Source organism: Malus sylvestris, chromosome 2, assembly GCF_916048215.2.
Source record: "Malus sylvestris chromosome 2, drMalSylv7.2, whole genome shotgun sequence".
NCBI lineage: Eukaryota > Viridiplantae > Streptophyta > Magnoliopsida > Rosales > Rosaceae > Malus > Malus sylvestris.
The window spans coordinates 27,173,042-27,199,930 of record NC_062261.1 but is presented as its reverse complement, the minus strand read 5'-3'; the positions used below and the strand labels follow the sequence as shown (position 1 = coordinate 27,199,930).

The following is a 26,889-nucleotide window of genomic DNA, read 5'->3' as shown; positions in this document are numbered from 1 at the left end:
CGCAGATGCGATATGTCGGGTTCGCATCTGGTGACCAACTGAATGGTACTAAATGGTTGTGTCGCAACAAGCCTCAGGCGGACCAACTTTGCTGCGTGCAATATTGCATGGCCCCAAGCAACAATCGGGAGCTTGGTACGTATGACCAATGATCGAGCAATCATTTGTAAACTCTTAATGAAAGCCTCTGCCAGGCCGTTCTGGGTGTGAACATGGGGTACATGATGTTCAACTTCAACCCCAACCGACATGCAATAGTCATTAAAAGTTTTAGATGTGAATTCTCCAGCATTATCCAATCGAATAGATTTGATCGGATAATCAGAGTGGTGAGCCCTGAGCTTGATAACCTGAGCCAACAGTTTGGAGACTGCAGCGTTCCTTGTGGACAACAAGCACACATGTGACCAACGTGTAGAAGCGTCAACCAAAACCATAAAATATCTAAATGGTCCGCAGGGAGGTTGAATCGGTCCACAAATGTCCCTCTGAATCCGTTGTAGAAAAATGGAAGGATTCGAACGAATCTTGTCATAAGAAGGCTTAGTAATAAGCTTTCCCATAGAACATGTTTGACATGCGATTTCATGGATCGAACCTAAGCTTCAGGTTAGTGGATGCCCGTGTGAAGTTTTGAGGATACGGCGCATCGCTATTCATCCAGGATGTCCCAAATGATCATGCCAAAGTGTAATTTCGTGCGCGGTCCCTGTGGTAAGGCCGGCCACATAGTGGCATTCGATGGGGCGTATGGTCGTAGTATACAGACCACTCGGGTTACGCTCCATCTTCTCTAGAATACGCTTCTGGCCATATTCGTAGGAAGTTACGCACAGAAATTCAACTCCGTTTTCTACGTGGGTTTCAGCGTGGTAATTGTTATCTCTAATGTCCTTGAAACTTAGTAACGTTCTTCCGGAACGTGGAGAATAGAGTGCCTCAGTAATGGTCAAGATTGTACCATTGGACAACATTATACGTGCCTTACCGTATCCTTCTATCAGGTTGGATGGGCCTGAGAGGGTTGTCAGAGGTGCATTCTTAGGTACGAAGTTAGTGAAATAGATGCGTTCACGCAAAACAGTATGCGTGGTTGCACTATCTGCTAGACAACTAACTTTCCCACTAGTCATACCTAGAATGAAAAATAAATCGCCAACTAATAATCCAAAACATGAAGGAAAATTGTTCAAAATCAACCAAAAAACAAGGTGGGGTGCGGCCACTATGTGGAATTCGGCCCCAATTGTCTTATTTCAACTAAAAAAAAGTCTATGTCTAAGATTCTAATCTTCCATAGGAGTGGTATCCTCCTGAAAGTCAGAAACCTCCATCTTTGTAGTCTCCGGTTCGTCCACTTGCATGAAGTTTGATTCAAACTTCTTACGACAAGAATGATATTCATCTACAACCTTCTTGGGAGCACGACAAATACGGGACCAATGGTCCTTTGAACCACAACGATAGCACATATCGTCATTCATTGTGGCAAGTGCTTTGCCCTTATTCTTGAAGTTCGGGGCCTTAGGAGCGAGGTTTGGGCGCTTCTGGGCTTTGTTTCCTCCCTTGGATGAGCCTTGACTCTGTTGACCTTGGTGGGATGGCTTCTGGCCGCCCTTACCACACCTCTTTTGGCGTTTTGGGTGCTGATTAGTGCTATAATGTGTTTCAGGCACAGCAGTAGCCCCAGTAGGTCGAGCTTGATGATTCTTCATCAACAACTGGTTCTTCTTTTCAGCAAGAAGTAAAACAGAGATCAAATCTGAGAACTTAGTGAACTTCTGAGCTCTATATTGTTGCTGCAGGACAATATTAGAAGCAGAGAAGGTCGAGTAGGTCTTCTACAAGAGATCATCTTCAGTCAAAGTTTCATTGCAAAACTTGAGAAGTGATTGGATTCGACAAACTTCAGAATTATATTCATTCACAAACTTAAAGTCTTAGAAGTGCAAGTGCTGCCAGTCGTGTCTTGCTTCAGGCAAGAATATGTCATTTTGGTGATCGAAACGATCAGCCAAAGCGACCCATAATGCACGTGGATCCTCCTCAGCAAGATACTTAGTTTGCATAGCGTCATGAATATGTCTTCGGATGAAGATCATAGCAGTGGCTTTTTCAGCTTCGCCAACAAGTTCAGTTGTTGCTTCTGCAATAGCAGGACGCAAGTTCTTGGCAGTGAGGTGGAGCTTCACATCTTGAACCCACTTGAGGTAGTTCCTTCCAGAGACCTCCAAAGCAGTGAAGTCGAGTTTGTTCAAATTCGACATGTTCCTATCACAAATAGATGGACAAGATGTGGTTAGTGTAATGGAGAAAAATCAATCCATTCACATAGGAGTAGAACATACAGGTTCTAATAGACATGTATTGGTTTAATTTTGCATGAAAAACTTCGGGTTTTCATGGGTGATATGTTTAAGAGAAAACTTTAGGTTTTCAAACAAGGCATGTTTATAAGAAACTTCGGGTTTCAAAGTAATTATGAACTTCAGGTTCATATATTCCTGCAGGCAAACACAAATATATATGCAAACAAATATGCAACAAATATATGCAAAAATATTGTATAATGATAATTGAATTAATTTATTTGGTCTTCGGGGCCAAATTAAAGTGTGGGTGAAAATATAAAAACCCATATTATTTAAAAATATTAAATAATAAAATCGTGGGGCCTAAAAATATAGGCCGAGAATCCCCGGGTGTAGGCTGCAGGCCCACGGGGTGAGAAGGGAATGGACTGCTGCAGGCAGACCCCCCCCAAAAAAAAAATTTCTTTCCGCGCGCGGGCCACTTGAGGTTGACCCAAAAAAACAAAAAAAAATTCTTTTTTTTTCGGTTTGGGCCGCAGCAGGCGAGCCCAGGAAATAAACAAACAAACAAAAAATTTTGTCTTTGCGGGCTGGGCCGCTGTAAGCGAGCCCAGCAAAAATTTGTTTTTTCCATATGGGGCTGAGAGACAGAGCCCGGATAGGGCTCGGGGAAAGGTCCAAAAAAAATCCCAGCCGTGCTGGGTGTGCTTGGCAGGGGAAGAAAACCGGAAAAAGGTGGACGGCGCCACTGCAAGTGGTCATGTCGAGGTTGTTGAAGCTCAGAGTGAGTCACGGTTGTCGTGGACAACCACGGAGATAAGGAAATCTCAACGTATCAACAACTATAAAACCCTAAAAAAAATTGAAATCGAATTAAAAAAATCCAACGAGATTCCGGTGAATCTCAGTTCAATTTGAAATGTGGGACGACTTCTAGTCGTCGGCGACGTGAACCAGAGGTTCAAAGCAATGGCTGCAGGCCATGTCGTGGCCAATGGACACCATGAAAGGTGTCGAGGTTGGTTTGCTGGGGACGCGATGGGCGTCGGGCTCTCGGCTCGGGAAAGCATGGGGATGCAGGCTGCAGGCCTTGCAAGAAGATGGGCTAGCCATCGCAGGTTGTGGGCCTGGTTGCGTTGTAGCCTTGCGTGATGCAAAGGCACGGGTTCGAAGAACCCTAATTCCCCAATCGCAAAAAAAAAAAAAAAAATTTAATTCAATTATATTATATGCATGTATAATTCTAATGAATCACATATTTACGTTGATGCATATGCAAATAATAGTTTCAATGCATGTACATATGTAAGATTCAATTCATGGCAAATATCAAATTCACATAATTGTAGCAATTTTGGTTATGAAGCATACACAATTTATGTAGAATCTAAAATACGTTAAACGTAAAGTTGGGTCATGCATCATGGTGAATGTTCATGCTATCAGGGCTTGCAAAATATCGAGTTAAAAGCCGTTGTTTGGAAAGAACCTGATTGCGTGATGATATGGATGAACTGGTTTGATGCAGAAAAAAAATCTCCAACGTCAGATTCCTAAGCGCAGCGGTAGGAGCGTGCTGATAACGTGTTGTGGTCTATTTTTATCTAACAAAATAGAGAGGGCAGACGGCAGTGGGAGAGAGAAGAGAGATGTGTGTTTGTAAAATTGTAGGGGAATGTGTATGTTGTTATCCCTCCTACATTGTGCCTTTATTTATAGTAGTAAAGGGAGAGAAGATATTCCTTCTCCTCCAAGTAATACAAGTTGTAATAGGAAATGATAACTAGAATCAAATCTAATCTAGGATTTACACAATCGTACTTATTCTAGGAATGTTTACAACATAGCCAAAATTAATACAATCTTATTGAGGCAAAACTAAAATACATGAAAATGCAAAAGAGCACCAAACATAAGTCAAATGTATTCTACGATCTTCTCTTTATATTTACTTTTTACTGTCTTTATTGTCAATCGTTACAAAAAAGTAATGTGAGCCGTGAACGGAGTTAGAAAAAAAAAATTAACGGGACAACCTTACCCTCTAATTATACGTGAGGATAAAATATCTTCTATATTTTACATTGCTTTTCTTTTTTTTTTCTTTTTTTATTTCTCAAACTTCATTAAACTACAACTTGTAGGATTTTTTTTTTTTTAAATGATGGCCTATTGAGAATATAAACTGAAATCAACGATCTCTAATTCGCGGATGTAGATACCAAGTAATATATTCATGATGAACCGTTCATTTATATGATATGTTTGGAAGATAAAATGATATCCAATTCGAATGATTTTTTGTAGAAGTGATCTTTAGTTAAAGATTAATAAACTGAAAGATTTCAACTGTTGATTTTATTTAGTTAAAATACATTATACGCAAACAGAGGAATATGTGCATCCCCACATGAGGGTATCCAAGTATTATCCATTATTTAAAGTAATTCAATTTTTTTTTCAAAGTGGTAAATTCAAGTTACATATGTCTTGCTATGAAACCTTTGATTGACAAAAAAAAGAAAAAGAAAACTAAAGGTCGGTTCTATAACTGTTTGCATTATGACAGAGAGGAAATACATAGAGAGAAGAAGGGACGAAGAAGAGTGGACAAAAAATAGTAAACCCAAAGTCTATTTAATAACCATTTCGTTTTTTATTTTTTATTTTTACTTTCTGTATTGAAGATATGTGAAAAGTAGTATATAGGGGAAAAAATGATGTATAAAGAATGGTGATGGGAGAGAGCAACAAAAATAACGGACGAATAAACAAAGACAAAATCTTAAAAGTGAAAACAACATATTTTTTAATAATTTTTAGCTTTCATTTTATGTGTTATTTTTCTTGAATACTTATTCTATATCTCATATTATCCTTCATCCCATGTCTTGATCATTTCTTCCCTTATGTATTTTTCGTCTATCATTAACAAAAAAAACAAAAAGAACTAAAATAGATATTAAACGAATAAAAAATAGTTCTAAATCATATCCAAGAAACCTTTGTGATGAGACCCCAAAGTTTTTGCCTTGATGACACGGATTGCTACGGTAACTGAAAGGGTGTGAATCCCTACCCAAGTCCTAACATTGCGCCCTCCTAAACGGATCCATCACACACGATCAACGTGTCGAAGAACATGCCGATCAACACCCACGCAATTAATGCTCGCAAAATCTCAAACGTGGTTAGGTTAATGAAAACAATGTATTGCTGCTATAATAAATTCTAACTGCATTTTCTCTTTAACTTTCCATTCTTCCTCTCCTGCATGATATTCAGAAAATTAAGAGAAGAAATTATTTCTCACATTTAATATAGTATCATTTCGGGTAGTATGGTTGGACCAACTTGGACGTGGGAAAATAGTTGGAGAAACACCGGTGAATACTATACCAGCGATGTACAATCCCTAAAAATGCGGTCAAATTTATGAATGACATATCAACTACAAGGTACTACAATCTTGTATCAACGACATATCCTCATTTATCAACGACATATCATTTAAAAAATTCAATAAAATTGTCAATATGTCAACGATGTATCATTTATTATTCGGTTTTTCTCTTTCTATAATATTAATTTTAAAGTGTTTACCACCATGGTGTAATGTTATCAAGAGCTTACATATGAAGAAAATTTTCTTTTACCGTAACTTAGTATGGTTTTGTGGTAATCTCCTTCGCTTGTAGATGAGAGGGCTTAAGTTTGAACCAAAGTATTATTGTCATATCCCTAAACAAAATGTATTCGTATATGGTATGGCAAGGGTATACTCAATTTGTACGTTATTTAAAAACCTAATTCGTTATAAGAAATTATGAAAAGATAGACTGCATTGTGTATAGACAAGTCGGGATTGTTTCCTCAATACATGTATTTTCCTTTTCTATTATTTCTTTTAACACGAGAGGAGGTAGGAACCATTTTCTATTTATGAGGTGTAGGACCAACAAGTTTATTCATCTCAAAAAGGATATAATGTTGGATCCTGTAATATTCAACTTGACAAAGAAATTATTTACATGATAAAATATGTATTACAAGAGCTATATCTCAGTTAAGTAGAGCAATTTTTTGCACACGCCAAATTTTTTCAAAGGAATCTCCGTCATGTAATAAAAAAAAAGATTTGATCTTATTGAGAATTTGATCTCATACTCTATGACTTTTTAGGGAACAAAACCGATGGCTTTGAGTTTGACTCCGATCTATTTTTTGCTAGGTATTGCGGTGTTGCCCTCTTTACTTAGAGCAACTCCACCGTTGCAAATGCCCCTTAGGGCAAGTCATTATTGAATAGCCTCCAATGAACAGTAACTGCCTTTTACATCTCCACCCTTACATTGAATAGCCATGACAATAGGCAATAAAATATTAATATTTTTTATTTTATAAATTAATACAAAATAATTTTATTTGTAATTTTAGATAAGATTTTTAATTGTTCTCGTTGCGCCATGTGTCATTATCCGAGAAGACAATTTTTGGTGATAGATTTCGATAAGATATTTATCCAATGTCATCGTGCCACGTGTCGTTACCTTTTCAAAATCGTTGAGGATAGATTTCCGATAAGATTTTTAACCAATCATGTCGCGCCACATGTCACAATATGAAGACAATCTTTGAGGATAGATTTCGATCAGATTTTTAACAAATGACAGCATGCCACGTGGCATTATCTACAACATAATCCTTTCTTTTTCCTCCATATAACCCACCATCCAGAACCAGAAATCACACACCAAAATCAAAATCTCTATCATTATTCATAATTTCTGATTCCTTCTTCACCAAAATTAAAATCTCTATCATTATTCATAGTTTCTGCTTCCTTCTTACAATGTCTTCTTTTTCAAGGATGTGGGAAATTGAGGAGCAAGAGAAAGAATTGTTTAAGTAAGGGGAAGAAATGTTCAATCTCGAGGTGGCCCAAAATGAGATGGAAGACGAAGAGGATGAGGAGCGTAGAAGGAGAGATGATGAAACAAGAAGCCAAAGAGCCTCACATTCTCGTCGAGTCATCCAAACTGTGGCTCAGATCTGCAGGCCCAGCCGTTCCGCAAACCTTGATAGAAGCAAGCAACGATGAGGTATGAATCTCTTGAACAATTATTTTGTCTGTAACAGTGCATTCCCTGATACGTACTTTAGATGTCGTTTTAGAATGAAACGACATTTGTTCAACAAAATCATGATTACTGTTTGCAACCATGATTCTTACTTTGTGCAAAAGAATGATGCTTTTGGTGTTATGGATCTTCTTCCTGAGCAAAAAATTATTGCTGCCTTGCGGATGCTTGCATATGGAGCATCTGTAGAGCAAGTGGATGAGATAGCGATGATGGGGAAATCAACCATTCTTGAGTCCCTGATGAGGTTTTGCTCTGCAATTGAATATTTCTACACTGCAGAGTACCTCTAGAAACCTTCTGAGATGGACTTGCAAAGGCTTCTGAAGAAGGCCGAGATGCGAGGTTTTCCTGGGATGTTGGAACCATCGACTGTATGCATTGGACATGAAATTTTTTTCCAAGTGCATGGCAAGGAGCTTATAGGGATAGAAAATGAGCAAAAAGTATCATTTTGGAGGTGGTGGCATCATTTGATACATGGATTTGGCATGCTCTTTTTGGTGTTCTGGGGGCTCAAAATGACCTTAATGTCCTTACCCAATCCCCAGTGTTCAACGATGTCCTGCAAGGAAAAGCACCAAGAGTCACGTACTGGGTCAACGGACATAAGTACCACGGGCCATACTACCTAGCAAACGGAATTTACCAAAGGTGGTCATCATTTGTCAAAACAGTGCCACGTCCGTAAAGTGCAAAGGAAAAACACTTTGCAAGCTATCAAGAGGGGTGTAGGAAGGATGTGGAGTGTTGTTTTGGTATCCTCCAAGCTCGTTGAGCGATTGTCAAGGGTGCTGCCATAATGTTTGATTTAGAGTCACTTCGATCCATCATGATGACGTGCATCATTCTTCACAACATGATTGTGGAAGATGAGTACAATTATGATGTCGTTGATGAATATGAGCCAAACACGATAAACAATTCCAGAACACAAATATATTGTGCTCATGACGCCACCAAAGAACCCGTGCAACACGAGCCATTACAAAGGGATGGACGTTACAATGAAAGGCTCATTCAATGATATACTGCAATTCAGGACCCATATATGCACAATGCTCAGCAAATTGACTTGATAGAGCACCAGTGGGAATTGAAACAAGCTCAAGATACTTAAGTTCATTTAGTGTGTTTGTTTTTATTTGGTGTGTTTTTTAAGTTCATTTAGTGAGTTTTTTTTTTAGTGTGTTTGTACTTTTATTTGGTATGTTTATGTAATTTTATTTGGTGTGTTTAAGTCCTTTGAATAAAGATTCTCTTATTTTAAATAAATTACCAAATTAAATAAATATACTCTTAGTTTAAATAAAGTACTAAATTCAATAAATTGGAAACAACATAAAGTACTCTATTCAATAAATAAGAAATTACAACCCAAAGTGATTGGAAAATTATGGGCTCCGATTAAAAACAAATTCCCTAGTCCCTTGTTAATGGAAAATCATCACCTAACCAATTTGTGGTTCTAGGATCATCTCCTCTTGTGGTGCTAGGACCATCTCCTCTTGCTCTCGCTTCCCTTGCATGCCTCATTCGCACCACGTCCACCTTCTCCGAATTCCAAAAATATTTAGAATTCAGTGACTTCCCCTCTAAAGGCTCCTTCATAATATCACAATCTTGTTGAGCCCTTCTTTCTTCTTTAATCTCTTCCCTTTCTTGCCTAAGTAGCTCTCTTTCTCTCTCATTAGATTGAAATAATCTCTCAGCAGCTACAACTTTTGCCTCCTTTCTAGCCTTATCAGCCTCAAATTTAGTTATTTCCTAAGCCAAAGTCAATTCACCTTGGCGAGCAAGTTCTTCCATATATTTTGCATAATCATTCTTAGAAGCATTCCCTTCTCTCTTTGAAGACTTCTTACCTTGAGGCCTAATTGGATAATGGGAAGACCCCGACACTTGTTCAGGGGCGTTTTCGGCACTTCTTCTGCGTCATCTTCATGAACATGCGAGGCATGATCAGGCGTAGAGTGTAGAGGAGTGCTGTTCATAACAACTTCTGGACCAACAGGCACAATTCTGAATTTAGGACAATCTTTGACAATATTCCAACATTCCCACCGGTTGAATGATTTGTTTTTTTTTTTTTTTGCATTATACCAAGCTTGTGCTTGAAGTGTCTACACAATGCGGGAGAAGAAATAATTATAATCAAAGTAGCTAAGGTAAATTTGGGTATAGTACAAAGAAATAAATAATATATTGTTACCTGATCCGCTAAATTTTCCCCACTTCGAAGATTACTACTAACTTGTGTCAAGGCGTCTCTCCACATACTAAACGATTGGCTAAGTATTCTCCCACGACTGGACATCAATTCTTTGGTTTTTTTTCCACCAATTTTCTCAAGATAATTGGTATGAATAAGACTCCACATTTCTCGCAACTGCATCTCATAACCTGTAATCAGATCATGAGTAACTTCAACCCAACTAGAACACAACGTAACAGCTTCAATAAGCGTCCAATTCGTACCTGCATCATTAGTCATTTTGTTGGAAACCAATTGGATTGAAACTTTGAGAGAAAGATTGGAATATGGTTGAAAGTATTTGAGAAAATATGAAATTGTGGTGTAAGGTAGATGATAATGAAAATGTATTTATAGAAAAGTAAAATCTTTTTTTTTTAATTTTTAAATTTTTTTTCAGATTTTTTATTAATTTATAACATTTTTATTCACATAATTAATTTATGCCGTTGGATTAAAAAAATTGAAACCCAACCCTCCAGATTGTGCCACGTGGCACAACGGTAAAATTTCAAAATTTTTTACTGTTTTTTATTCTTTTTTTTTTTAATTTATAAAGATGAATAACATGGACCGTTGATTTCAAATTCAATGGCTGAAATTAAAGAAAGTTTGAATTTTTTTTTACCGTTGGAAATCCAATGGTTCACAAAAAGTAATCGTTGAAATCCAACAGACACGAAGGTGCCACGTGTCCCAGCCAATGGTAACCTTTCAGAATCTGCGTCGCGGGCTCCACATTTGAAAACATGTCAGAGACGCGCCCCCATGCGTGCTTGAAGTGCACGTGCATGACGCGAAAAAAAAAACAAAAACATGGCTAATGTCGCCCTGACGTCAGCATTGCATCATTTCCATCTCGGGCTCTCGGGCCAGCGATTCATGTTTGGCTTGTCGCTTGAGCCCCCTCTGGCGCTGAAGCCCGCATGGATTGGACTTGATCGCCCCAGCGATTTGGTCGTGTTTTGTCCACGGTCCATCGGGCTAAAGGCCCCGCTGGACTTACTCTTAACCAAGACGAAGCAGCATATGTTGCATCATCTGCTACCTACTAATAGTCTAAAAGCACTGCAAATCTGCACGTTTCAATCCATTGAATGGGACCGATATTCAAAATATTAGTGTACTCAAAACTAAATACACTGCCCCATTTGGTGGTAGGATGAGTTATTTCAATTAAACTGAACGTGTAGCCCAATGTTTGGTGAGAAAAATTGTAACACGGATTGGATTGGCTACAAATCCAAAATAAGAGAAAATATGATGGGTTATGTAACCCAACCACACGCATGGATTATGTGACCCATCCCTGCTAATTCAATCATATCCCTAGTGTCCAATCTCATTCAACCCACCAAATGAGAGACTTGTACTATGATCCGGCGTATATGACGCTCCGTATCTTTTAAGGGTTAAACTTTTGGTGAAAAACTGAGATTCAAGTTCAACTGGTTAAAATGTGCGGAATATCTCGAAGAGGATTTTTGATACATAGGTTCACAGGTTTTTTGCAGTTTCTGCATGCTTTAAATTGTGCTATGTCATTGGTAGATAGAAGAGTTATGACGAAATATTAAGTCTTCCCTAATATCGTTCGCGTTTGAAGCAATGCATGATCTGCGACGTACATCTCTTGCACCTATAAGTAGCAATGTATTACATTTTAATTCAACTAAAGTTACATCCATGAATATTATGTAATTGTAAATGAGGATTAGTTTTGAGACCCACTTCACATTGAATTTCAACATCCGAAATCGTTTGCATATTTAATTATCACAATGAAATTTCAATGTTTCTTAGAAATTAAAGTGTGTGTCAATTTCTTTGAATTCAATTAAATGCCTTAAATATTTCTAATTTAGCTAATATCTTGCAATGATGATCTATGATGTGCAACTTAAAAAATAGATGGTTCGGATGGTTAAAGTCCGATGTGGTGTGAGCCCAACAACTATTCCCCATTTTTATAAGAAAATGGAGATCCCTTCTCATTTTTATATATCAATAGTTTTATTAAAGAATAGTTTGTTAAAGATAAATAGAGAGTAATGTTTTCTTATCATCGTTATGTTTATATTGGTAAAATGTGAATTTGGACAACAGTCTTTGTATTATGTTGCTTACACAAAAAAATCTACAAGTCACATATTGCACGCATATAGTAAAGTTAGGTCCTAACTACGGGAAGAGGATCCTCGCCGGATCCTCTTTGTGAGAATCTCGAGAATCCTCCAATCACATTCACTCATCGTACATCGTGCGGTCAATTTTTATCAAGTATTGTTTATATTCAATTTTAAATAAAAAAATTTAAAATGATTTTTTACCGCACAATATACGATGAACGGATGTAATTGATGGATCTCTGGGATCATCTCTCCTAACTACAGTCTTTGAAACCGGGTGAGATGAACTATGTGGAAAGCACTGCCCTTCGGCCAATCCTTTTCAAGTACGGCGTTAAAATCACCGGAAAAGGTTAATGAGGATTTAGTGACATGCAACAAAGGCCGGGTTTGAGAATACTGATTTGGTTGGTTAGGTTGATACATTTTTTTTAATAAACCCTTGTATTTACATAGAGGAACTTTTTTAGTGGTTGTTGGAAGCTACAAATTAAGTAGAAGAACATTTACACCGCTTGTGCAAAAGTTTAAATTTCGACACTCTCATTTGAACACGAACGAAGGCTTTGAACCACCTTGCGCGTCTAGAACTTCGAAGGTCGTTGGATTGGCTACTGTACGTCGAATTTCTCCTTTGTTCTCCACCTCTCAAAACCTAGGGATGTGGTGATTGCCCTAAAGACCTAAATAAAATATTGTGAACTATGAAAAGCTTGTATTTTCTTTTATATTTCTCTCTTCCCAAATCGCCCAAAGAAATCCCGAGCATATTCCAATCTGAATCTCTCTTGATTTTCCTCTAATTATACAAAGATAATTAGGAGATATTATATCAATCCATCACCTTAATTTGGGTGAATTAATATTTGATTTATTTATCAAATAAAATCCTACTTCTCCCACTCACCTACACAGAGTGGCATAATCTCAATCAAACCATATAGTTCACATCCAGTCTAGTCTATCCCCTTATATAGAAAATGAGACTCGCAACCTTGCGAGAAAAGAACGTATATATCCAAGAGCACTGTTATTAAGCTATCACCAAACTAACAAGAGTGCATCACTCGGAAGGTCATCTTTATAGCCCAGACTCTCTTCGTAATACACAAACTTGACATTATTTATCTCTCATTTTGAAATAAAAAGTAATGTCATGTTTCACAAGTATCAAATATCTATGTCTGATTTTTAATAACAAAACATCATGTATCAAGTAGTTTCCAAAAAAAAAAAAAACATCATGTATCAAGTATTAAGTATCATGTATCTATCTAGACCAACGAGAAATTTCTTTTCCTTCTAACGTTTCTAGATCGATGTGCCCGACTCTTTTTTTATGGATCGACTTAGTCTAATTGAATTTCGATCCGGAGAGAATTTTCTCTTCGATCTAGAGAGATTTTTCTGTGTGATCGGTACACGGAATGGTATTACGTGTCACAATAAATGATGAGATATGTATGCTAAAAAGTTAATAACTTAAAAAATAAAATTTCCCATCATTCCTATTAAAACACATGGTGTACTACTTGTGTTCCCGTCACAACTAAAAATTTCTCTTCGATGAGAGATCATGCTTTTGTCATTTCAAATGAATAGCTGTTTGAAAAAATATTTTATTTTAAGAGAATTGTTATTAACACTCCAAAAATCTCATTATACACTCCAAACTTTTTATATTAAAAAAGAAAAATACACTTGTGAGGAGTGTAAAATGAGATTTTTGAAGTGCCAATAACACTTCCCTATTAAGGTTATGTGCCCCCTTTTATTTTCCAAGATTTATACGATTGATTAGTTGGTTTTGTACAGTTTCTGCATGCATTAAATTGTACTATGTCATTGGTAGATAGAAGAATTATGGTGCAGTTTCTGCATGCATTAAATTGTGCTACGTCATTGTGCTATGTCATTAGTAGATAGAAGAATTATGACGAAATATTAAGTCTTACCTAATATCGTTCGCGTTTGAAGCAATGCATGATCTGCGACGTACATCTCTTGCACCTATAAGTACCAATGTATTACATTTTAATTCATTAATGTCCCACACAAATATGGGAGGCAGAAGTGACACAACACTATATTTTGACTAAAGTTACATCCATGAATATTATGTAATTGTAAATGAGGATTAGTTGTGGACTCATTTCACATCGAATTTCAACATCTAAAATTGTTTGCCTATTTAATTATCACAATGAAATTTCAATGTTTCTTAGAAATTAAAGTGTGTGTCAATTTCTTTGAATTCAATTAAATGCCTTAAATATTTCTAATTTAGCTAATATCTTGCAATGATGATCTATGATGTGCAACTTAAAAAATAGATGGTTCGGATGGTTAAAGTCCGATGTGGTGTGAGCCCAACAACTATTCCCTATTTTTATAAGAAAATGGAGATCCCTTCCCATTTTTATATATCAATAGTTTTATTAAAGAATAGTTTTGTTAAAGATAACTAGAGAGTAATGTTTTCTTATCGTTATGTCTATATCGGTAAAATGGGAATTTGGACGACAGTTTTTGCCTTATGTTGCTTACATAAAAAAATCTGCAAGTCACATATTGCACGCATACAATAAATTTAGGTCCTAATTACGAGAAGAGGATCCTGGACAAATCCTCTTTGTGAGAATCTTGAGAATCCTCCAATTATATTTGCTCATCTTACATCGTGCTGTCAATTTTCATTAGATATTGTTTATATTCAATTTTAAATAAAAAAAATTTACAATAATTTCTGACCGCACAATGTATGATGAACGAATATGATTAGAGGATCTCCAGAATCCTCACAAAGAGGATCCGGCGAGGATCCTCTCCCCTAACTACGGTCTTTGAAACCGAGTGAGATGAACTATGTGGAGAGCACTGCCCTTCGGCCAAACCTTTTCAAGTACAGCGTTAAAATCACCGGAAAAGGTTTATGAGGATTTAGTGACATGCAACAAAGGCAGGGTTTGAGAACGCTGATTTGGTTGGTTAGGTTGATACATTTTTTTTAATAAACCCTTGTGTTTACAGAGAGGAACTTTTTTAGTGGCTGTTGGAAGCTATAAATAAAGTAGAAGAACGTTTATACCTCTTGTGAAGAAGTTTGAATTTCAACACTCTCCTTCGAACACAAACAAAGGCCTTGAACCACCTTGCACGTCTAGAACTTTGAAGGTCGTTGGATTGGCTAAGGAATGTCGAATTTGGGTGGATTAATATTTAATATTATATCAATCCATCAACTTAATTTGGGTGGATTAATGTTTGATTTATTTATGAGATAAAATCCTACTTCTCCCACTCACCTACACAAAGTGGCATAATCTTAATCAAACCATATAGTTCACATCCAGTCTAGTTTATCCCCCTATATAGGAAATGAGACTCGCAACCTTGCGAGAAAAGAACGTATATATCCAAGAGTACTATTATTAAGCTATCACCAAACTAATAATAGTGCATCACTCAGAAGGTCATCACTTTATACTCCAGACTCTTCGTAATACACAAACTTGACATTATTTATCTCTCATTTTGAAATAAAAAGTAATGTCATGTTTCACAAGTATCAAATATCTATGTCTGATTTTTAATAACAAACATCATGTATCAAGTACTAAGTATCATGTATCTATCTGGACCAACGAGAAATTTCTTTTCCTTCTAACGTTTCTAGATCGATGTGCCCGACTCTGTTTTTGATGGTTCGACTTACTCTAATTGAATTTCGATCTGGGGAGATCATGCTTTTGTCATTTCAAATGAATAGCTGATTGAAAAAATATTTTATTTGAAAGGTATTTAAGGTCATGTGCCTCCTTTTATTTTCACAGATTTATATAATTGATCTCGATATGTTGTCAAGATTTAATTAATGGAAACTTTAACGAAAAGCACCCGGTACTGTTCACTTTAACGAAAAACCATATTTTTACACTAAAAAGTCAATCCTGGTACTATTCACTTTACCCTTTATTTTTTCCTTATCATTAAAACTCAAAGTTTTCAAGTCATTTTCATTAGTTTTCCTTTAATTAATATGTTGTCCAAATTCTATCAAGATGTCCTCAAGAAGGCATCAAGGCTTCCGTGGTTCTGTCGAGATACCGTCAAAAGGGTGTTGAAACTTAGTTAGGAGTATTTTAGGAAAAGAGGGTTAGTAGAGATTATAAATTTGGAGCAAGACTATTTTTAATTGATGGGTTTGTAATAAGCTTTTAGATTCAATTTCCCAACTAAAATACACATTCACAATATGAGAATGTAGGTCCTCCAACCATCATATGTGATCTCCTTGTGGAGGATCTTGCTTTTCCTTGTACTTTGTAGTTGGCCTGATTTTGGAATGAAATGAAATATAATCTTTTCTTCAAAAAAAAAATAATAATAATAATAATTCTAATCACATCATATTCGAGGAGTTGATTCACTTTGTTTTTTAAACCCTAATTTTTATTTATTTAATTATTCGAGCAATAGTTTACACTAAATAATCTAAGTGTGTGTGAGAGACTTTCAAGTGCCGAGAGATTGAGGCCAAATCACTAAAGCATGAATAACAAAATGTAGATACGAGGGAGTAGAAACGCACATCACACGTGCATTACAAAGGCCTAGTTGACAGGTGTGATTGCAAATTGAATCCCTCCTACCTGCAACTTTTGTGATTATCATGTATTGCATTTTAATCCATCCTATCTAAAATTTTGAAGTGTCTCTCTTTCATACTGAACTTCAATTCCTTATGTCATTTCCAATTGAAATGGCTAAATATAACCCAGTCTAGAATTATAGTTTTGTAAAAAATTATTTTTAAATAAAAAGTGTCAAATCACTCATATAACATCTCCAATCGAAAAAGCTATGTTTAATCCCTTCAATAATTTATTAGTTTTAAGTTTATACTTTAAATTTGTTGGTTAATTTAATTAAACTACCGTTGAATGTTTTCAAATCTAAACGTTGAATTTGAATCAATTGTTGCAACTAAAGAGCTGAGCCTCAAAAAGGTGCTAAGAAGGGAGCTACATTTGACCAGCATGATGCCCCTTTGGCCAAATCATTAGTTAGAGATGAGTTTTTTAACAAATCAAGTCATTTTTTTAGCTTTTTGAACCTAGCCCTTTCCATTAGAGATGGGCTTAGGACAAAAATTTCTAACCCAAACATAGCCGAAAGGATTACAATTTTATAATCTTGTGAAGATGTGTGAATGAATTTCCTCTGCCTTTTATTTCAAAGAATTCAAGTAATTCATACTTATGAAAAATATACAGCCGGTTCCACCTCAATGAAACTTTAGAACGTAAAAAATTAAAATCAATAAAAAGATCATACCCAGTGCACAAGGCTCCCGCTTTACGCAGGGTCTGGGAGAGATGAATGTCGGCTAGCCTTACCCCCATTTATGGAGAGGCTGCTCCCAAGTCTCGAACCCGAGACCTACCGCTCATGGGCGAAGGCACTTGCCATCGCACCAAGTACAAAAAAAAATATAAATCACCATTGCTACTGAAGTACAAGTTTATGCTACATTCGGAGCGTAGCATATAAGAGACCCTATAAAAAACTTATATGATACACCAGGGTTTCTTGAGCTACTTCAAAATTCCAAATGACAGGTTTCTTACCTTCAGTTAGGCACCCACAAGGTTTCCCAAGAGAGACTTCTCATTTCGGGCGTGACCAGTGGGTCCCACAGCTGGAGGTGCATGCACGGTGATTGGCAGAACCCACTCGCTTTTGTCTCTACCCTCTATCAAAAGAGGATGCTCGTACCTGGAGCAAAAAGAATCCAGGATTTTGGAAACAGCTGAAATTAGTACATCCTCTGGTACATTGACATTAATTAAATGCAAATACAATAGGTTTATTAGGAATGTTTGACTGGCACTTGCTGTAACCTTATCTTCTTAAAAATAAAAATATAAGCAATAATACATGTACACCCTGGTGCGGGCTCAATCCCCCCCCCCCCCACCCCAAACATTTAACAAGTTAACCCACTAACGCTATTGTTTGTCCAAAAAAGAAAAACTGCATACTAATAAGCACGAAAATAAAAACTCATAAATCCTGAACTTAGCATGACAACCTCTTGCAGCAGTTTAATCTATAGGTCAGAAATAAGAAGCTTATGAATGATTCCACATGGTCGGTCATACCTGGTCCAATCCACATTCTTCGGAGTGGTAAAAAATTCAAATCGAAGTTCCCATTGTACAGAAACATGGGGAGTGGAAAAAGACATAGGCCCATCCATGGGAATGGAGAAAAGAAAACTTGTCTGCACCAAGTCCGCAACAACCTCATAATGATCACTCTGGATCTACAAAATTAAATAAGATCCGTCAAGCATAACAAAACAAAATCATTAAAATATGTAACCAGTAAAAATCCTTCATAACCTAACATCTGATTGATTCTCTGCCATTACTCTATAATCAATTAAATTAACCAGGATTAATAAATGGAGCAATGTGGTTTTATTGACCAATATGCAAAGTTCACAACATGATTTGATAAAATGGTATACAAAGCTCAAAATATGAAAGGTTGGTTTCTACGGTGAAACAAGTGTAGAGAAGACCGACCTCTGTACATGATTGCATGTACCCTTAAATAAATCAGAGAGGAAAGTAAACATGGTAAATTTGTTTTGGTTTACGATGATTTATATCCATTACATGAGCTTCTGTAATTGCTTTATTTCAAAGATATTGCCTGCCTTCCTCATTTGTAAACATAGTTATAATATGGAAAGAAGAACCAGCAGTCCAATTAAAAGGTTAGTAACCTCTCATTTGAAAATTAAATACAAGAAACTAGCAGTAGTTCTTTCCAAGGTGCATTTGCATTGAAAGTACAGATGAAATTACGCTGCGTTCCTTTCCAAACTTCCTATTTTTCATTTCTTTTTCGTTTCTTATATTAATATAAGAAATACAGCATAGCACCCCTTCTTTACACACTCCAGCATTCATATTACATCCAAAAACTCAATCCAAAGTTGATGACCAAACAGAAAATATACAACCCCCCACAACTTTGATTCATGTGTGAACCATTACCCATCAGAACCTACTTTGCTTAACCGCTATTATTAAAAGGTATTTTGTAGCAAACTATGTCCCTAACTTTATACAACATAGTGCAGAGTTAACACGAATCAAATGAACATCATCAAAGAGAACCACACAGAACAACCCAAGCCTTCTACAGACCAAAGATTTCATTATTAAATATTTTATCAAAGTCTGATTCAAGTACAATGAAACGTGATAATGGCTACTGAAGTCACCCTTTCAGAGTTGGCCTAACATTTCAAACATATTTCCTAAGCACATAGAAGGACCGTCTTCAAACTGAACAAAACACTTTTAGATCTGTAGAAACTTCTCAATAGCCCTAGAAAAAGCTTGATTATGAGAACATCAACACCCAATCAACTCAAAATCTTGTGGTTGTGAATAAGACCTCAAACGAGAGCACATTCTTTCCAGGTTTTGGAAGCAATTTCCATTTCAGGGTTGTTTGTGGTTTTTGAAAGATACACCTACTTCACATCCCAAAATCAATTTTTACCCATTATTAATTCCCCATTCCTGTATCTTAGGGTCTGTGTCAACTGCATGTCAAAACCTACATAGAAAAAGAACAAAACTAATCCCAGATACTAGAAGCTATTGATGTTAACTCTTAACAACTGTTCCTTAAAACTTCAATAAATTGGCATATGTTTAGGTATGGTTTTGAAGCACTTCTCATTCAATTGATAGCTAGAAATAAAAAAAGTCATACCTTTGTAATTGTGGGAGAATTCCTCCGAGAAGGATGCACAAAGCGCCGGCTAATAGTTTCTGAAATCTCCAATGTTATAGAAACCTGAAAAACAGAGCCAGGCAGTGATATCTGTAAACCTTTTCCAAACACCATAATTGATTTCAATATTACTTCTAAATTGCATCTACCTCAAGGCATCTTCTAGCTCCTTCTTCATGAAAGAAAGTAAGAGTTCCACCAATCTATTTCCATGGAGAGATAGAGAACATTCACAACTACCAGATAAAGAAAATGATGCAAAACAGGCAGACGAGAAACTATAAACAAACGAAATTACCATATCACTGAAGTAATAATTGGAATCAGAATTTTTTGGGGAACATCTAAGCAGAACTCGGTCATCCAGCCGGATATTGTATGACCTCCCTCGAATGAAGCCCTCTGCTGCAGAAAATATTCACAGAAAATTAGTTTTCAAGGACTCATTACAAAAACAGAAACAATTGCATCGAAGATGTATAAGAAGAATAAGAAGTGCAGTAATTTACATGCTAAGGTTTCAACTGCTCCAGATGCTGGTGAAGAAGATGGCCTTGCTTCATCATCCAAAGAAAGTTGCTTTGTGAGATTCTGCTGCTGGCTTGGAGAGCCAATAGCAGATGAAATCAGGGGCAATGAAAGATCTGTTTGACAAAGTCATTTGCCAATTAGAAGGCTAAACTTCTGACAAGTATCTTGTAAGGAAATACAAAATGGAATTGGACTCTCAATGAAATGAATATCGAAGAGGTTAGAGAGTTAGTGGTAGAGGTAGTGGGATTGGAATGGGAGTTGGAAGTGGAAGTGAAAGGAAATTCTGAACAAATGCCAATAGTAATTGAACAAAATAAAAGGGAACAGAAACAATGACAATAACTCAGCAAAATGGTTGAAATAACACAGAAACAATTCTGGAAATGAGCACAGAAAATAGCAAGAACAGAACATAGGACTTGAAGCTTTTTCTAGGTGGTCATAGAACTCACTAGCACCAGTATCGTATAAGACTTCAGCCATAGAGAGCCGTGGGATTGCAAGATTTGAAGATAAACTTGTACGTTCTCCTTCAATATAGACATTATCCTTATTTGAAGACCGTTGGGACTGCAAGGATAGTGAACTTCCGAATGTTCTGTTTAAATGTTCTTTCATGGGATTGTATGAAGAAACGGATGAGATCTCATCCCTTGAGCTTTCATACCCTTCTTCAACCCCATCATATGTTTCGTTTGCTTTCACCTGTAAGATGAATTAGTTCACCTTATTAATGATAAAATGGATGAGTAAATTTGTTATTTTGAAACTCAAGAGACAAATATTGCTGAAATAGGGAACTCTATAATGACTTTGCATGCCTGAAAATTCCTAGAAACATATAAATGAAGAAAGACATTGTGGTAATATGAGCATACCCAATCAGAGTCCCCATCCATCTCTTTCCAATACATATCCATTTGGATGGTTACAGAAGGTACAATCCCTGTAAACACATAATTGACAGATATATCTCAAAACAGTATCCAACATGCATAGACTATTATTTCAAAACATGTATATCAAACCAAAATGGATATATCTAAAAACAGAAAAATTTATTAAAATGATTAAGATGCAGGAACTCGAAAATAAGACAGAGTTTAGTGTAGACTACACTTCACTGGTACAAGGATAATTACTTGAGAAAAGACGAAACTGTATTATAAGAGCAGTATCCAAGGGCTTGTCTATTGCCCAAAAGAACTTGAATTGCGACATTTACATACCGTAACACAAATTAATTACTACTCTTACACAATTGACAGAGATCTTACCTACATTAAAGAAATTGGCACAGGAATCTTTACTTTTTTTTCTAAAATTGATTCTATCACATCACCAAGTTGACAGTTCTAATTTATTGTAATGCTTTCATTTAATAAATACAATTAGTGTTGTACTTTTATGCGCAAACGGAAGCGAATTCTAACATTCTTTATGCGCAAACGGAAGCGAATTCTAACAAAGTACCAATATCAACGTTGTAGGTGAAAGCTAAAACAAACAATCTCAAACTAACACAAGAGATTTACGTGGTTCGGCGTAAAGCCTACGTCCACGAGCGAAGCACGACAAGGAATTTCACTAAACAAACTGAGATTACAAAAGAGTATTTAAACTCTCACAACCCAAATCCCACAAATCACAAACCCTAAACCAAACAAGTAGAGAACTCAAACAAATGGAGAAGATTCTCCCAAATTGCTCTCTAACTCACAAACTCACAAATTGACTCTCACCAAATTGCCACACGAATGAGCCACACAAAATACACTAACCCTAAGGTCCTATTTATAGTGCATAGGACTTAGGTTACAATAAGAATCCTAATAGGAAATAAATCCAAATCCTAATCAAATAGGTAATTAACAAAATCTCTCCACCAAGGAAACTAACTAAGAAGTCAAAACCAAACCCAAATAGGACACCAAAACCAAATAGGTAACACAAACCTAATTTATTGCATCATCCTAATTTTGAGTCAAAAACCCAACAATTAGTACAGAAGATGCCATGTAATAACATAGAGCATCCAATAAGGCTCTCATAAATGATCTACGATGAATAAGAAGCTCAATTCCAATATATTTTCCAAGTCTGATGCATGAAATACTATGATTTACTTATGATCAGAATTACTCATTTCAGCTTCAATTCAGCTTCAAAATTACTCATTTCAGGCTGAAATTATTTATTTCAAGCCATATCTTGAACCTAAAAAGAACTTCCAAGAGAAAAGCAGTGACACACAGGTTTACATCCCAGAGTAACAAAAATAAAGGAAAAACTTACCATCTGTAAGACCTTCCATTCCCAATCCACTGGTTTTCTGAGTGACCCATACTAGTACTGGAACACGAGCTTCCTGGATGTTTAAACTTGATGAGGTTCACACATCAAAATGTGGACATATCACCTCAATATAGAAAAAGAAGACTAGCATGTACAGGAAGAGGTATTTTTACCAATATCTACCTAAGTACAGATTCACACTCACACGTGAACACAACTCTCTATGTATATTTACATATGTATGACATAAGCACATGTTTGATAATGACAACCACGGATGCAAAATGTTGATTATGTTTAAAACAGAATCTGGATGAAAATATAGAGCATATGATTACTGCATATACTGATAACTACAGATAAGCCCTTGGAATATTTTTGACCAGATTCCGTTCTTATAATTGATTAGTGAATAGTCCGAATGTACCATTCAAATTTAGCAAAGAATGCTTCAGAGAATGTATCACAAGGATAATTGACAAGCCCAATTCTTTTTCTTTTCCCGTTCCCTCCAAATGTGAATATTTTTTTCATGATCAAATTGACAAGCCCATTTCTCAATCAACATAATCATGTATAAAGTTTGTTAAAGAACAAAGTTTATCAGGGTGAAATACAAGCACGCTATGATATTCAGAGGCAGAAAATATAATAATACAATAAAGCAGTGCCAAATCTATCATACAGGAGAACAGTCATGTCAACAGCCATCATAATAAGTCAAAGAAAACCAACCATTTCAGGAAAATCTTTCACTGATTCTCCACGAGAGTGGGCATTCTCCAATATCAGCCATTGTCCAGACATTGTACTTCTAACATAGTACATATATCGAAGGGTAGCACCTTTGTACGATGGTGGTATAACGGGGGCCAGCAACGACCGCACCACATCTGCAGAAAACATTGAATATTAACAGAAAAGAAGTTTACAGCGAAAACGATTCCAACATAAATTCTCTTCTTAAGATAAGCTAAAGCTCCATGTCACCATCCTTTCAAAATTTTATAATCAATAGATCAGGTTCATGTTACCACTCCCTTGACAACAATAAAGCACAAGCCTAAATTTGTTTAGAAATGAAACTCTTATTAATGTAGTGCTTGTAGAATGTCCTTTAACTAAGTAGCTCAGATAACCACTCCCCCAAACCCCATTCTCTCTCTCTCTCTCGCGATCTCTCTATCTCTCCTGCTTTTCAACCTTCCTAATGTGAATCTCTGGTTTATCCTTTGAGCAGATTCTCAGTTGATTAGATTGGGGATGATTACTGAACATCGTGGTTGAATTCTTAGGTAATGAGATGTAAGATTGTTGAACCCACTGCTTTATAATACTAGTCTTTGAGTTAATTTTGGCGGCTCGTTGGTTTATTACTACAGAGTACATGTTACCTTCCCTAGTTCAGTATCTTATTCATTCTTAAGACCAATCTTAACCACCTTCGATGAAGTCCATTTAGCATTCAAAAGAACAACAAAAACACTAACTATTCTAACAAATACGATAGATCGATTGATATTTCTCAATTTAAATCCTAACATCTACAACTTAAAATACACGAAAACAACGCTGCATCGAAAATTTCACAAGTCACGAACTTCACTCACATGATTTCGTACCCCCGGGTGAAACAATCTGATTGGTAACCAGGGCTGGAGTCGAGCACTCCATGAACACATATTCACCTAAACGTCTCACGTAACAAACAACACAAACACACAAGTAAATAGCCAAAAAAAGGCAATCAAATAATACAATTCGTTCAGCTTTTCTGCATTTGTTTCTACCTCTCCTCTGTCTGGATCCAGCCGTCGGTTTCTGCGTGGCGAACCACTGAGAATCGAGCTTCTCAATCCCCTTAATCTCAAACCCTAGGCGCTCGATCAAGAGCGAGTACGCCGAACCGTCATTGCTGCTAGGGTTCGAAATCTCGATGGTGATGAGGATGGGATCGCCGGGCCTGTAGACTTCCTTGTCGGTTTGGAGCTTGAGAGTCGGAAAGAGCTCGCTGGTCACTGTCTTGGCGTTCGAACCGAGGCCTCCGAAAATGGCGGATAACCTGCGCGGCAACATTTGCGTCGTTTTGACTCCGATTCTTCTTTAATCGTGGATCTTGATGGGGGAAAATCTCAGAGCTCGGAACTGTGTGGCAGTGGAGGTTAGAGTGCGGGTCGTGGAGAACGACGGTGTCTCGGTTGCTCTTTCATTGCTCTTTCTTCTTCTTCGTCTTCCTGTTTGCAGCAGAGTCACAGTCGCAGGGGACAGGGGAGTCTTTTTGGGTTTTGCTACTTTTTTTCAGTTTGGTTTTCGGTAGATGACACCGGTTCTTTTTTTCTTTTACTTTTTTTATTATTACGTGCGATTTAGATAAAATATAAGTCCTTTTAAGACATACTTTAATTCTTAGAGAAAATTCAAATGTTAGGTTCTAAACTTAATTCAACTTACTCTAATATTTAGGACAAATATATGTTTTAACCCAAAACTTCATTTCTGGAGCAAAAACTTCATTTCTGGAGCAAATTTAGGCCAGGATTTCTCCTGGATTAGTGGGGTTGCTATATATGTATTGACACACCCCGATCCTAGAATCAAGGCGTGCTGGCTATTACGTGAGTGTGATGTAACCAAAAGTGCGATGCGGAAGCAAAGGATATGAGAAATACGAATGAATAAAAACCAACTACTAGCAGTAATACCCAACTAGCATGCTAGAGTGAGTTTAAGTGTGCAGTACACAATTTCAGAGCATAAAAACTAGGTGCAGTCAAGTAGGATTATAATTAAATTACAACACCCGCAGGTGAGTCCTACATGCAGGAAGTCTGTCAGAACGCCGAAGAAAACCTCGTGAGCCACCAACTGCTAACTAGAACATAGAGGGGCGCAAAAACAAAATTGAGTGGGTCAATAAAACCAAAGTTTTCCAAAACATTTCATTTTAAACATTTCTAACCCCTCACTATAAAACATGTATACCTTCCCAGAAAATAATATAATAATATATAAAACCTCATACGTCACAAATCACCAATCTATCACAAATCCAGGAATATGTCATGCCATAAATGTCAATAACAAAACATGGATGCATCAAAATAACAGGTGACATAATGATTCAACCGGAGACCCTGCAGTTGGTCCTGTACGGTTAATTTCATAGCTCAATATCCAACCCAGCCGGAGTCACCACAGTGACCTATACGGCACTACTCTGCACATAAGTCGGAACTACCTGAAGTAGTCTGTACGACAAGAATGGTGTAATGATACGCTCTAGTGCTTCTCTCATCAATCATCTGCGCGCGTAATCTAAGGTCATCTACTAGTCGGAACCACCTCTAGTGGTCTGTATGACTAGCATGTCCGAACCCTCTCATGGTCTGTACGACATGCACCTACTTGGATCCAAGGTGTGAAGGATTATTTTGTGAAAACATGTTCATTTAAGCAACATCAATAAGCATGCAATTAACAATTAAAGGCGGAATCATGCTAGCATGCACTTAAAAACAAAACATTAACCAAGAAATTCAAAGCCTAGTAGATTGGTGAACCAAAACTCAACTCAAAACAAAGTGAGTTGAAATTGTACCTTTGTAGATTCCTCTTTGCATAAGCAAAGGCTAATCACCCAAAGAGAGGGCCTTCATTCCTTGCATAATAAATCTATGGATTTGGATGGATGAATAGGTTTCTCCAAGTTCCCAAAATAGGGAACCTCTAAGTCTCTTCACCAAGGTTAGATTGGAGAAGAAATGAGTGACCTTGGAGTAGTGGGATTGCAAGAAGCACCCCCCAAGGTGGCCAACCTCTTTAGAGAGAAATGGAGAGACATGTTCTCTCCAATTTTCTCCAAAACAAACCCCTAATGAATTTTAGCTATAAAGTCATATTTATACCTTTATTCATTTGAGTGGCAAACTTGTAAATAAGTCCAAGTTCACTACCCTAAACTTCATGGCCGGCCATTGGGATATTATTGGGCTATTATGCCCTTGTGAATCTTTATTCATTAAGTTGTCATACAATCTAAGTCAATGGGCTTGACGTTCGAAGCCCATTGGGCCTAAACGTCCAAAACTATCCCGAGGTCTTTTAACGAACTTATTCGTTTGATTAATTAACATATTAATTAATCCTTGCCATAAATAAATGATTAAACCATTTAATCATTCTTACTCATCTCCGTTTAATCTCCAATCTCCACCTCTTATGGTGTGCGATCCATTAGGTTCCTTTTAGCGAGGCAGTGGGCGATTAAAACCATTTCAAATCGATTATGAATTGAAACTTACTTTCAATTCTCCCTTTAGTGATTATACACGTTTAGGGCTTCCACAAACCATGAGTGACACCTTGCAGCATATCATGGTTACCCAAGCTAATCAGAAGAGGTA

General features: G+C 36.8%; 2 protein-coding genes across 4 annotated transcripts; both read right to left on the bottom strand.

Moving 5' to 3' along the window:
• Positions 1–8,814: 8,814 nt before the first annotated feature.
• LOC126610497 (uncharacterized) lies at positions 8,815–13,842 on the bottom strand. The gene is made up of 3 exons (XM_050278595.1): positions 13,792–13,842; positions 9,666–9,931; positions 8,815–9,576 (listed from the first exon to the last, which is right to left on the bottom strand). Exons 1-3 carry the CDS (start codon positions 13,835–13,837, stop codon positions 9,232–9,234), a joined length of 657 nt encoding a protein of 218 aa, XP_050134552.1. The 5' UTR covers positions 13,838–13,842; the 3' UTR covers positions 8,815–9,231.
• On the bottom strand, positions 13,830–24,819 carry LOC126610485 (uncharacterized). 3 transcript variants are annotated; one of them, XM_050278589.1, is made up of 13 exons: positions 24,277–24,819; positions 24,097–24,174; positions 23,222–23,379; positions 22,487–22,559; positions 21,070–21,137; positions 20,644–20,896; positions 20,167–20,301; positions 19,956–20,062; positions 19,807–19,860; positions 19,637–19,720; positions 18,001–18,164; positions 17,467–17,614; positions 13,830–13,846 (listed from the first exon to the last, which is right to left on the bottom strand). In XM_050278589.1, exons 1-12 carry the CDS (start codon positions 24,560–24,562, stop codon positions 17,473–17,475), a joined length of 1,602 nt encoding a protein of 533 aa, XP_050134546.1. In that variant the 5' UTR covers positions 24,563–24,819; the 3' UTR covers positions 13,830–13,846; positions 17,467–17,472. The 3 variants fall into 3 exon arrangements, with proteins under 3 accessions (XP_050134546.1, XP_050134536.1, XP_050134527.1); XM_050278579.1 differs by lacking the exon at positions 13,830–13,846 and adding an exon at positions 17,042–17,395; XM_050278570.1 differs by lacking the exon at positions 13,830–13,846 and having other exon boundaries at positions 17,042–17,614.
• Between the last annotated feature and the right edge of the window lie 2,070 nt (positions 24,820–26,889).